General features: G+C 42.9%; 1 protein-coding gene across 3 annotated transcripts in view; it reads right to left on the bottom strand.

Moving 5' to 3' along the window:
- Positions 1-13,905, bottom strand: part of ATF7 (activating transcription factor 7) — a 65,208-nt gene that overhangs the window by 31,603 nt on the left and 19,700 nt on the right. For all 3 annotated transcript variants that reach the window (XM_030554434.1, XM_030554435.1, XM_030554436.1), the window contains exons 2-4: positions 7,915-8,011; positions 4,112-4,230; positions 728-862 (exon numbers count right to left, since the gene is read on the bottom strand). In XM_030554434.1, the coding sequence (XP_030410294.1) occupies positions 728-862; positions 4,112-4,230; positions 7,915-8,011 (351 nt within the window). The remainder of the gene's footprint in view (positions 1-727; positions 863-4,111; positions 4,231-7,914; positions 8,012-13,905) is intronic.

Raw genomic sequence — 13,905 nt, 5'->3', positions numbered from 1 at the left:
GGGAGAGCCCGCCCCCAAAGCTCCCCTATTGGCTAAGGAGTACTATATGAACCAGGAAGTTGTCCGAGCAACTAGAGGAATCCTTGTCTGGTGCCACTGTGGACCCCTCCATCTTACCTGACTTCTGAGCCCTGCATTTCTGCCTGCTCCCAGTTCCTGTTCCCTGCTTCCTCCTGGTTCCTGTCTTCCCATCCCACACCCGTCTGCTCCCAGTTCATGCAGTTCTGTCCTATTCCAGGCCCCTGCTCCTCTGCCTTATCCCCAACGCTGTCTCTGGCTCAGACCCCTGGCCTGGCACCTGACTGTCTCCAGCTCTGACCTTTGGCTTGGTAGCTGATGCTGTCTTTGGTTTTGACACTCAGCTCCAACCAGTAGGCATAACTCCTGCTCCAACCACGAGGCTTGATCGCTCACACCCCAGTGACTGTAAAAACTCCTCAGATTTACCCCGGTCAGTATGATGCCAGCCTCCCCATGAATCTGACTGCCCTGTTTTTTTTTAAAAAAGGTAGCAGTTCATTATTGGAATCTGTGTGGAAACTTAAGAATGACAATCTGTTTTAATGTAAAATCAGTTCTTCACTTTCCCGCTGAAGGAAGGGAACAGAACCTTCAGCTTAAGCCTTGGCAGTTAAGTGAAGAAAGAACTTATTCTACTGTAGTTAGAATCAGTTCTCCTGGTGAAAGAGGTAAATTACAGCAAGTGGGAATGGCCCAGGAAACCTACCTTCTCTTTGATCTGTGGGGATTGCGGACTGGATACAGGACTGTCTGGAGGGGAAGAATCCACCTCAACTGGCTCCTCCTCTTTTATTTTGATGTCTGGGGTTGAGGGCAGAGACATGTCCAGAGGTCCAGCATTCTAATGGGAAAATATTAATGCATTAAAATGAAAGTAATTTCATACCACTAGCGAAACACACAACTAGTTTCCAGGGCCACTGCTTAGTTGCACCTAGGAGCATTTACCCAAGGCTTTTTTTTTATTATCTGCATTACAGTGGCACGCAGAAACCATAGTCCTGGACCAGGGCCTCATGGTGGTAGGTGCTGTACAAAAAACAGACATTCCCTGGGCCAGAAGGCCAGTGCTTTGTAGTTCCTCAGTAACATATACATGTGGAATTCTTTCTATTGGTAAAAAGGCTCCGCTAAGTAGAACAGGTAACAAAGCAAACGCCTGCAAGTTACAGAAGGCACTTTCATTCACAGAAGAGGTATAAAGCATTGTATAAATCAGCCTCAATTATTTTATTACCCGATCATCAAAAGCAAACACAAAGTCATGAAAGTTATTAAATACCTATGAGCACCCCATTAAACTAAAACCTAACCATATGCCTGAATCTGGCAACCCGCCACCACACAGTTTTCAAGGGCACTATATGCCTCATTTTAACTAGTTAGCATTGACTTCTTAGCTCCCCTAGACTCTGCCCAGAAGGAGGATGAGGCAAACACACTCATGACAGCATGCGGGAACTGCCTGGCTGGTGGCACATACAGGTCTGTTTCTGTTGTTTGACTGTCAAGGGACAGGGGCCTTTTTGTGTACAGTGCAGATTTCTAAAGCAGGGGTAGGCAAACCACAGCCCGGGGACCGCATCCATCCAGCCCTTCAGATGTTTTAATCTGCCCTCGAGCTCCCGCTGGGGGGCAGGGTCTGGGGCTTGCCCCACTCTGCGTGTGCCGTGGCTCTGCATGGCTCCCGAAAGCAGTGGCATGTCCCTGCTCCAGCTTCTACACATAGGGGAAGCCAGGGGGCTCCACATGCTGTGCCCACCCCCACAGCTCCCACTGGCCAGGAACCATGGCCAATGGGAGCTGGAGTGGCAGCACCAGTGGACGGAGCAGCGCACAGAACCACCTGGCCGCACCTCTGTATAGGAGCTGGAGAGGGACCATGCCACTGCTTCCAGGAGCTGCTTGAGGTAAGAGCTGCCCGGAGCCTGCACTCCTGAACCCTCCCATGCCCCAAACCTCTGCCCCAGCCCTGATCCCTTTTCTGCCCTCCGAACCCCTCGGTCCCAGAGCACCCTCTGCATCCCAAACCCCTCATCCGCAGCCCCAACCGAGAGCCCTCACCCCTTCCCCCAATTTCATGAGCATTCATGCCCCGCCATACAATTTCCATACACAGATGTGGCCCTTGGCCCAAAAAGTTTGCCCACCCCTGTTCTAAAAGCAAGAGACACTCAGCCTTCGGCTCCAGAATTGGATGTGGCTCCGTCAGTACCCCAGCTCTTATGGAGTTCATGGATCCCATAAAAGCCAGGGACATCAGAAGGAGCTCTTATGTGAGGTTGCAGGGGACAGCTGAGCAGCCAAGCCTCTGCAGCAGGCACCAAGGAAGAGAAGAAGAGAGATGATGTGTCTGAGTGGCAAAAAGCCACGTCACCGGGGTGACACTAACATTGTGGGACACTGTACAATTGTGGGATGGGGAGTTGAAACAGAGTCAAAATAGGCATCTATGGTTCTTCTCCCTGATGAATGGCACTGCCCTAGAGTGCCCCTGTTATAGCTGAGTTATGCAGCAGCCTTGCCTTCAATACATGAAGTAACCATTTACTTGCCCTCTTAAGCAGGGACGTTTCACTGTTAAATCACAGAAGAGAAGAGATTAAAATTTAGGAAAGTTTCAAACCACTTAAAACACCTCCGGGGGAGCCCTCACTATGCCAATGTTTTTAATTAACATGCACATGCTGGTGTCCAGGCCACCCTTGGAACAGCAGGACAAAACAAAACAGCAGTAACTGGGCTCAACTTAGCCAAGTGTTCAAAGCATCTCACAAATGCATCTCTAGCCAGGCTCACTGAGTGACAAACCATCTGGGTCTGAGCTCTAGCGTGTGCAGGGCACTTCTAGGAGGGATAATTCTTTCCCTACGTCTGAAGCCAGCCCATGCTTTGAGTTGCTGCATTCTCCTGGCTGATGCTGGAAATATCTTAACTGCAGTTGTATTAAAAAACACCCATAAGTCTAATAATCCTAACTATAGCTATTAGGCAGCACAGGATATGGGTGGTCGTACATATAAAATGACTGGCTAGACTGTGGGTTGCTCAACCATTTATATAGAAAACCACAAATTCTAGCTACCATCAAAGAATATTAAAGTTCTGGGCTGTAGCTAATGAAAGGCAGGGAATTCAGAGTTAAGCATGACATGCCACCTCAATGTGCCTAGGACCTGCAGCACATCCAGGATGTAAGATCAACGAATGTTTGAAAGACACCTGGTTCTCAATGAGTGAGTGAATGACAAAATTTTCTACTTTAACTCTGAATTTGTTATATTTGAACAGATTTATGCAGCCGTGTTTGTGAACAGAGCTGCCAATTGCGCATGTATGTACAAATGTACATACATATACCATTTCATACATTTAAAAGCCAGTCTAAAAAATACCAGTGCAGTTGTACAACATGCATCTGCTGCTATTCAGTGGTGGAAGGTTGGAAAGAATCTCTTAAGTTGCTTGAGATCTTGCTGTCTTCTAGACCTATAAACTCTTACTCTGCCATGGAACCTCCTCTCTGTTTGTACGCAGCACGCAACTGTTCAGAACTCAAGAAGAACACAACAAAAGCTTGGCTTCTTTCCTATCCTTTGGAGACAGGAAAGGCAGAACGTGGTCAAAAAGGTTATTTCCACAACCATGCTTTTAAGACATGGCTCTGGGAATTGCTCTTTAATGATCTTGAAATCAATGAAGAGATGCCAAGCTGGCTTTGGATCAGAGCCTACGTGGTTAACAAGGTATTGGTACTTCTCAGGCATTCCTTTGCCAGGACATGTCAGATCAGAATTGTGGGTACTAACTTAAAAAAAAAAAGGGGGGTGGGGTGGGGGGGATTGGGATGACAAAAAGCTGTAGTAACAAAAGGTTATTAAAATCAGATCTAACTGGGACTCAGACTGTAGCACAGCCAAAGTCACACAAGTTACTAAATAAAGTATGTGATTGAGCATTTTAAATCTATGAGACAACATTTAGTTACCCTACAACATATGCCTTTCATCAGAACAGCATAATTCCCTCTTCAGCCCCTACAATCTGTGAATGTTTCAGTTTGATTGGAATGGTGGTTTCTGTCTCTTGCCTTTTTCTCATCATCCTCTGTGGCTTTCTTAAACTCGTGCTCAAAGGAACTGGCCAATTCATTGAAGAGCCCCACCTCCTCACAGTTCTTCAAAAAACGGGTTGGAGTCGGAGTCTGATCTGTTCAGATTGCAACACAAAAAACAAAAGAATCAAAGTGAGGTCACAGGATTAATTTTAACTACTCTATTCATCTCACAGGACAAGACAAACCAGGAATATTTCCTCCCAATATACACTTAACATTTAGATTCAGTTGTGTTATTTTAGGAAGCTTGGATGTTTTTCCTCTAGGATTTTTCTTTGTGTTCACAAAGCAAGCGACAATACTTTCCTGTTAATTTTGTCCTTTTGGCAAACACTGTGGCATTAACAAAAATAACATATTTCAAATTGCACTAAGATCACTACAACTGAAAACAATGTGTTGTAGCACCTTCCCTTATTTAAAATCAGGGTCTGCCCTGGCATCAGTGCAACTCTGAGAATGGTACGTGTTGCTGAATTGGTGCTGCAGGGAAGCAGAACGTTTTGTGCATGTCCTTCAAGATAGTAGATTAAAAAAAAAAATAGTCTGAAGAAGCAGAAATGCCTTGTGGTATTGTGATTTTTAAAGTAACTGCCCTGGCACTGACTTGCTGTGTGAACAAGTCACAAACCCTTTCCGTGTGTTAGTTTCTCCATCTGTAAAACAGGGATGATACCCAGCTCACAGGAATTGCTGAGGATTAATTAGCATGCACAAAAGTTACTCTGAAATCCTTGGAATGGAAGGCCATATAGAAGAGCAAATTACCATCACCAGCACCTTACTTCATTATAATAATCTCTCTGCAAGACTGAAATGGCCAGTGTGGTACAGTATTAATATAGCTGACCACAGGCCATGGAACCACAATTCACCTTGTAATTGAAGCTCAGTCTACACAGCAGAAAGTCTCCTGATTATCCAGATTAGCTCACCCAGCCAGTTTCATTTTTGCCTGTGATGTTAGTCAGTAGTCCAGTTAACAGGAGCCCATTACTAGCATATTATTCTGTTTGAATCGATCAAGCAGAAAGTTGTTTGCTTGTTGATGATGGAAACTTAAGGAAAACAGCCCTTTTGTGCTTTACTTCAAAGCTGCTACAAGAGGAATAACTTGAATCTCCTGTCTTTCAATGGAGGCCACCTTGTATCAACAACCAAGCACAAAAACAGGGGCTATCAATGAGAAAAGGAAATTACAGAAATGTTGACAATGGTGTTTGTCTTACAAAGGATTTATGAACACGGGAAATTACGCTTTGTCCTACATCCAGCTGCTTAGAACTAATGTGCCCTTCAGCATTCATAAAGACCGCCAATATTAGGGCCCTACCAAATTCATGGTCCATTTTGGTCAATTTCACAGTCCTAGGATTTTTAAAATTGTAAACGTCATGATTTCAGATATTTAAATCTAAAATTTCAAAACACAGTGCTGTAACTGTAGGGGTCCTGACCAAAAAGAGGGCTGTGAGGGGGTTGCAAAGTTATTGTTAGGGGGTCACAGTATTGCCCCCCTTACTTTTGAGCTGCTGCCTTCAGAGCTTGACCCTTGGCTAGCAGTCACTGCTCTTTGGCCACTCAGCACTGAAGCGAATGCAGAAGTAAGCGTGGCAATACTGCAACCCTCCTACAATAACCCTGTGACACCCTCCCCCGGCACAGCCCCCTTTTGGGTTGAGACCCCCAGTTCAAGAAATGTTTGTCTCTCCAATGAAATCTGTTTTGTATAGGATAAAAGTATACAAAAGAACAGATTTCATGGTCTGTGACGTGTTTTTCAGGGCCCTGAATTTTCTAGGGCCCTACAATAGTCCTTTACTGACCACATAAATATCAAACAGAAAAAGCTTTTGGACCTAGTTGCAATGTAGAACTATTCACAGTGTTAAGACATGACTCAGTCTTTTCTGCATGTTTTAGGCCCAGTTTTCACTGCTAAAAAAAGTTGGGTTTTTTTGTTTTTGTTTTGTTTTTTTACCTCGGGGTAACTAATAAGCATAGGTCTGCAGTAAACACAGTGAAGACCAGCACTTCATTTTTATGGCAAAGTAAAAAGGTCAACCCCAGGGCTGGATATACTGCTTTTCTCACCTATTTTACCTCAAAGTAAAAACCAAAGTGCCCTGTCTTCACTGTGGTTTTATGTTGGGATACCAAAAACCCAATGGATACACTTTGTTTGGCAGTGAAGAGAAGACTTACTTGTGTAAACAAGCAGTTCTACAGCCCTAATCTTTTCAGATTGCAAGACAGAAAGAACCATGTGCCACTATGAATCTCAGTCAGAATCAGGTGTGATGTAGCTGTGTAATGCTATTTTTCTTGCATTCTTGAATGGACAGAAAATCCTATTATAATTGCATTTGAAAAATGAGTCAAGATTTATGGTACAACATGGATGATTACAACACAGACTTTCGGCTCACCCCGAAAACAAGATATATGTTATATCATGAACACCGCTAATAGCAACAGAATCCTGTACTTACACGTTTCCTTCTATAGCGGAGATAGGACCTTAATCAGAGCTGAGAAAATCTAAAACGTAATTAACTGATCATTATTAATCCGCGAACCCCAAATCACTGGTTGGCCAGTTTATACTTCAGAGTTATCAAATGAAAACTTCAACCCGTCCGGCATCTCTCTTTTTGGGAGGTAGAGCAATGGAGAAAGAACATTCTTTGCGCACCATGCAGTCTCTCTTAGCCTTCAACTTCACAGAATGAAAGGAATACTGTCCAAGGTTTTCAATATTCATCCCAGCATTTCCTGGCCAGGGTTTTGTACAATCTGATTTACAACTATTCCAACACTTCTCTATGAATACTATTCCATAACCAGTATGTCCCCACTAGGAAGTATTTTCTGCCTTTACCGCAAATTTTCCCAAACTAGATAAACTCAGTAAACATCCACCCTATGTAGTGATTAATCTCAAGGCCGTAAGAAGTGGATTGAGTTGCAATTGCTTTCATCAGCACCAAATCTGGTGACACAACGTTTGTCCATTTAGAGACTCACCTCTGCCCCCAGGAGAGATCAAACTGGGCTCTCACATGAAGTTTTTGAAGTAAAATTAAAAAAAAAAAAAAAAAAAAAAAAAAGATCTCCCTCTTCCCTTCACATTTTCTATATAACAGCAGTTTCATTCAATAGGTGACACAATCCCTGCCCCCTTTTAAGAAACCAAAATGCAGGAGGATTGACAGGGTGGAAGAATATCCATAACTGGCAATGATCTGCTGCCACATAACCATGTACATTTTTCTCAAATCTTATAAAGGCTGCATTGACTGTGTAGAGTCATTCCAGAGCAACTCATTTGGGCTTCACAAATGCACTCTCGGCAGTAGCCAATGCACTAGATGGAGTTTTAATTTATTAACTGCCAGCCTAAAAGCTCAAGAAAATTGACACCTGGGCTGAGGAGAGGAAACGGAGTTTGTCAGCTTTTGTTCATCATCCTCAAAGTGCATGAAGAAATGTGAAAGACCTTTTGTCTGTAAATCTTTCAGAGTCTTGATAAAAAGGGTGAGTATAAAAATAAAAAAAATCCTACAAAACCTGATACTACCATAAAAAATGAAAAAAGTAGAAACTTGGAAGCAGCCTCTGGCTTTCCTTTCCCCCTGATTAAATGCAGATCACAAGAGCTTTTTATGGGAGGTAGAGACGTTTTTCAGTACATCTGGTCCCTAGTATTAATCTCACAGTCAGGCTATATTAATGTGCACCATTTTCAGAGCTGACCAGGATTGAGCAGCACATACCTGCTATGATGACTGAATCGGTTCTAGAAGGACCAAATTTCAATGTCATCTCATGCTTGTGTTTATGAACCGCCAGGTGGTCCTCGTTTGTAAATCTCTGAAATGAAACAATTTAAAAGAGTGAATAAATGCATTTTATGGTACTTCCTGCAGCGGAGGTGGGGTGAGGAAAGGGAGGGGTGAAAGCCACCTGAGAGAGACTGTAACATAACCGCTACATTGTGTTAAGCAAAAACAGAACAGGACAGATTGTTTGAGAAGCGGGGTCTGAGCACATCACTCTAAATGAAAAAGCCATTATGTTGGCTTCTGGTGAACAGGGAAAAATACTTTTAATAATCAAATTTTAAATATTAAAAAAAAAGTGGCAGGGGCCATGCAGTCGCTCATAACCAAAAGAGGAAATGCAAATTATCCTCACCGCAGTGCTCTGTGAAGTGTACCACTTTATTACTGCCTAACGGAGAGATAAATTATTCACTATTAGGGGGACCGGTTAACTTCTTGGATCGTGTGTAATGGAACTGGCATCCGCAAGGCAATTCGGGCCCAGGTTTTATGGAGCAGGACAGAGCGAGACTGCCTGAGATCGATGCCCAATGGCTATTTGTAATGGCACGGAAGAGCACAGTTGCACAAATGCTGCTCCCACAGAACCAGGACGACACATTTCAAGCGCAATAAAGATGCCATCTAAATTCCACCTGCAGCATAATTACAGAATAAAAGTGCATTCAAGGGCTTTTGGGTGCTGCTGCTGAACTTGGCTTCGCTTCAATAGTTCAAGAGGATAAGGGAGTACTGGGGATATGGCAGTCACATTTAAAACCCAAACAAAAGGATTCACCCCCTTCTTGTCCCTGGAGCAGTATTACGGGCTGACTCGTTTTTAAATTATTGTCTCAATTTCTGCATTTTTGAAATAAAAAGGTACAAAAGGAGGGAAAGAGTTAAGCTAACTAACAATAAAAGACCAGAGGATGGATTGTGCCTCTCCTAATAGACTGCGACAAACTGTTAGCTTCAGAGCATTTCATGAGGCCATACTGCAGGATTTTTATTCATCCAGTAGTTGTGCAGTATTGTTCTGACATCCTCCTGCTTCTAGAAATCGCTCCTGCATGGCAGAGAATTTTATAAGAAAAGGAAAAGGAAAAAAGGAACACCTGTACCTGTGAACCAGCTAAAGTGCAAACTGGCAGTTCAATCTCTATACGCTCACTTGGGTCTAGATTCTTTTCCAAGTAGATACGTGTCCCTGGAAGCTACATGTTGACCTTGTAGCTTTCCTTAATCAGCATTACCGAGAGGAGGTTTATAATAGTGGGGGGGAAGAGAAATAATACGTATTAATGTTTACACAAAACAAAAAAGTTTATTTTCCCTTTATTATCATAGAAGATATTTTGTAGAATATGCCTCACCCCTCAAACAAATGGCATCTCAAAAGTGTCTGTGAACAGCGGACCATGGCCAGAGCTTTAAAAAACTTGTTGGTCCTGAAAGCATTTTTAGTAGTTCTATCAAAAGGGTTTCTACCTCTAGAAGTTTGTGAAATATTGGATTGAAGCATGAATGCCACTTTATTTACCCTCCATATTCCCCCTGTAATATTTCACAATAATATTTGTCCTCTTGCTGGGGTACCCTCTCTTCAAAGTCTGAGAAGCCACCTGAAACCTAATGCTGATGATGATGTCTAAGCAGATCCTGTTTGTTTCAATGTTCAGCTGAAGCTACATCTGCCCAATTCATTTATGCTGAGAAAATACTGGACAGGGGAGAAAAATTAAAAGGCTGAAAACATTGTTACTGTGCAGGATTTTCAGCCTGTGTGTGTGTTTGTTTGTTTGTTTTTTAAAGGGAAAGGATTTTTTCCAGCATTTTTTTACATCATGCCATAAAGCAGGGGTGCATTTACTGGTCTGCTTCTAACATACTCAGCTGCCAGTCCTGCTCTTTCCCTGAGAGACAATGACAAGCAGTTGTATGAGGAAAAGAAGTAGGTTAAGGCAAAGAGAGAAAGAAATAATACATGTGGGCAGGGGAAAGGGAGTTTCAAGTATGTATCTAGAAGCATCAGCAGTAGCTTTAAATGGTAAATATGCAGTTACACCAAACATGAAACCCCACAGGTCCAAGTCCTGTTTCTTTGACACTACAATCTGGTGCTAGGTAAAAAAGTGGAAAGCTTTTTTTTTTTTTAATTTGACAAGACTGCAAGCAGCAGCAAGAAGACTAGAAGCCATTGGGAATGGGAATCAAGGTTATTTATTTTCCATAAAGGATGGTTATGGCAATGAGTTTTAAAGGAAGTGTGGTAACGTCACATTATAGCTCAGTGTGTTTCGATAATGAGATCTCTGTAGCCACCTAAAAAACTAAGCCATGCTCTGGAAGAGCCAGGTCTTTTAGTCAACTGTGATTTGGGTTCTGCAGCTTTGGTACTCTAGAATTTATTTTAATTGCCAGTTATCGTGTCTTGTTGCATCTTGGGAATTTTTAGGGCACTCTTCATGTTTCTGTTCCACATTACAGCTCTATGTAACATCTTTATGTGGTCTTACAGGCTTTGGAGTGCTCTCTTCCTCTACACATAAATGCTCAAGAGACACAATATATCTCTCTACGCATATTTCCAAACACCAAAACCTGGAGGCTAAATCATGTCATTTAACACAGAGGGGAAAGCGAGTGGAGTATAGCAAAAAACAAACAGAGTGAGTTACAGCCACAGCATCAGCTTTAATATTTAATTTCTTCCCATCAGCATCTGTCACATCCTCTGTGTTATTTCAGCCTGAAGTTGGCTGTTTCCCTCCTGTCCCCAAATGAAGATGATGTAGATTATCAGCTCTTTGGGGCAAGTATCATGTGTTTAAATGTGTTTGTACACAGGCTATGACATCAAGATCAAGGCCTTGTTAGGAGTTTCTGGGTTGTTAGTGCAATATAAACATTAAATATGCATCAAGGAGAGGAGGAAAAACAGCTTATGACAGAAAACTCAAGAGACTACAGGTACCCCACTATTTCAAATGTGGTCCTTATGGGTCAAGCTGCAGCACCGCTACCTGATTGGTGTATAAATTTACATTTTAAAGATAAATGCACACAGACATAAGTATTTGCATTTTTCTCTTCCTTGAAAGATGGTGGTTGAAGTCACTAGATTACACAACCTCAGTGGAGGAGCTTCATCCTCCTCACGCAGTTCCAGGCTTGTTTTTAGGAGTCCCCAGGCTGCATTTGGCCCTGCATGCTCCTACAAGAGACCCATAGTTCCTCTGATACAATGTATTTAGTGTGTGCATGGTTATTTAGCATTTGGGTAAACAAGTATCTGCGTTTATTTACCCAAGAGACAGTAAAAGTTTTCCAGAGAAGACAGATTTGGGGCTTATTAGGTTGGAAAGTTTGCATTCTTTATCCAACAGGCTGTGACAGCCCAACGGAATAAACATTTTGGTAATTTTAAATGCACTAATTTTAAAATGTTTATTTAAAAAGCTACAATAACTCCTGATGGGCTGGTACATTTCAGTAATGTAATAAGGAGCTAGAGAATAAGTACATGAGGACAAACTTTAGGTCTTTACACAGGCAAAACTCCCCTCAACTCAATGAGGAAGAAAAAAAAAGCAAGGATTTTGCCCTTAGTCTGCACTTACAGAGCCCACAAAAACTGATACAGGCGATGGGAGAGCTACACTGGCTGCTTGTTAGGACAACTTGCAGGTCCCAGGGTACAATGCAGCCAGGGCACAAACAGCAAGGTGGAGCATGCTGGGACCAATAGTTTTTGTGGGGCAAGCTCTGTAATAAAGAGGAAAATGGTAGCAGACTGCATTTGGCATGAAGATAGCACTCTAAGTGCCTTTAAATCTGTTGTGTCGAGCCCAACAGCTTAACATACACACACAGAAATCTCTGGGTCATAAAGACATATTTTTCAAATAATTTAAGAAGAAAGTAACTCCAATTATGAAATACATTAGCTCCTTGGAAAAAAAAAAACATAATGGGTCTAAATTACAAGGCTCCAAACTGCGCCACAGAATACACTTGTAAAAGGAAATTTTAAGTGAAAGTGGGAGCAGACGGCACATTTTCATTGGAATGAAAAAAGACTGGGAGCCAAGATCTTTTGCACCAAGCTGCAGCCCACAATGAGTTTTTACAGCTAAATTAATAAACCCTTGTTAATAGTGGGAAAATGAAATGTTGACCCAACCTAACTAACTACAGTGTCACAAATGATTTTGCAGCACTCAGATACCATGCTAATGGCATAGCAGGGTATAAATATCTTGCTGGACACCGTTAGCAGTGAATTAAAACATGTCCTTTATTGCAGTAGTAAATTTACAGGCACATGCTTACACGAGATGCATCAGGCAGCATACGGTAGATACGATGAGTCACAGGTAGTTAACATTCAAAGAAAGCCATGCAGGGCCGGCTCTAGGTTTTCTGCCACCCCAGGCAGCAAAAACACAAAACAAAAACAACCCAACAGTGCGATCCTGTCGCTCCACTCTTCGGTGGCAATTCGGCAGCAAGTCCTTCGCTCCAAGAGGGACTGGGCGACCCGCTGCTGAAGACCTGGACATGCTGCCCCAATAGCGGCTGGAGTGCCGCCCCTTGGTTTTAGCCACCTCAAGCACCTGCTTCTTTAGCTGGTGCCTGGAGCCGGCCCTGAAGCCAAACTCTATTCAGGAAGGTCACCTGCCCCTCCTCCCACCCTCGCTTTAATTCTCAGAATGGAATGGCCTTTAAGTTACTAATAATAAGGAAGAATGAGCTTGTGATTAAGGTTCTGGAGATGTGGGTTCCCGGATCAGCCACAGACTCCCTATGTGACCTTGGGCAAGTACTTCATCTCAGTTTCCTTTTTGTAAAATGATGATGATTCTCTGTCTGACTGAGGGGTTATGAGAATAAATTCACTAATGTTCGTAAGATGTTCATGCACTAGAGTGATTCACAGATTTAAGGCCAGACTGGATCATTATAATTATCTAGTGGGGACTCTATTAGCACCCAGACAGATCTGTTTTCACTGTAGAGCAGGTGTTGGGGCAATACCATGGCTGGTGTTGGAATGACTTGTTGCATTCTATTATACCAATGGTAGAGCTGATTTGTATATTTTTACATTTATGTGTGAGGTGCACAAAGTTGTGAGTTCAAGGAGAATTTTCTCAGAAGTTTGCCTGTGTCCCTGCCCACTATCTTGCTCCCACCGTGTTATTACAACATAAAGGCTCACACGCAGGCATACCATCACACGAAGAGTGATCTTCAGAAGCGGCCATCAGCTCTCATTGCGACATATGGCCACATTTTCAAAAGCACCCAATGTGCTGCAAGTTAGGCTGGTGGCTAAACAGGAGCTGAGCTCTTTTGAGCAACTGGCCATGATGGTTCTACTTGTGTCCTTCTGATGGAGTAGGTGACACCACGTGTGTGAATTAAGTCAGAGAAAACAGGGTGAAAAAAGGAAGGAATGGATGCTCACAAGTTATTGGGCTAGTTACTGAAGCATTCCTAAGGACAGATTTTCCTCTTTGAAGTACACAGCACATACACTTTAATGCTCCTACCGCAGGGGTAAATGGATTGTTCTGAAGAGAGCTGAGGGGAACCTAATCCTAACCAATAAGCAAAACCAGTGTGCAGTGTATGTGTTAGAGCAGGGAAGGGGAATTTGGGCACTTGGGTTCTATTCTCAGCATTTCCACTGACCTGCTGTGTCACCCGGACCCAAGTTCATTTCACTGAGTGACTTAGTTTCCCCTTCTACGTAATGGGGACAATTATGACTTACACAGTAGCAGCAAAAAAACTTCAGGACCAGACTTCAAAGAGAAACTGCTGAGCTTCAGTTCATCTGCAAATTTGACACCATCAGCTCAGGATTAAACAAAGACTGTGAATGGCTCGCCAACTACAAAACCAGTTTCTCCTCCCTTGGTTTTCACACCTCAA

The sequence above is a fragment of the Gopherus evgoodei genome, chromosome 3 (genome assembly GCF_007399415.2).
Source record: "Gopherus evgoodei ecotype Sinaloan lineage chromosome 3, rGopEvg1_v1.p, whole genome shotgun sequence".
NCBI lineage: Eukaryota > Metazoa > Chordata > Testudines > Testudinidae > Gopherus > Gopherus evgoodei.
The sequence above is the reverse complement of the archived record's forward strand: the minus strand, read 5'-3'. Positions and strand labels throughout refer to the sequence as shown.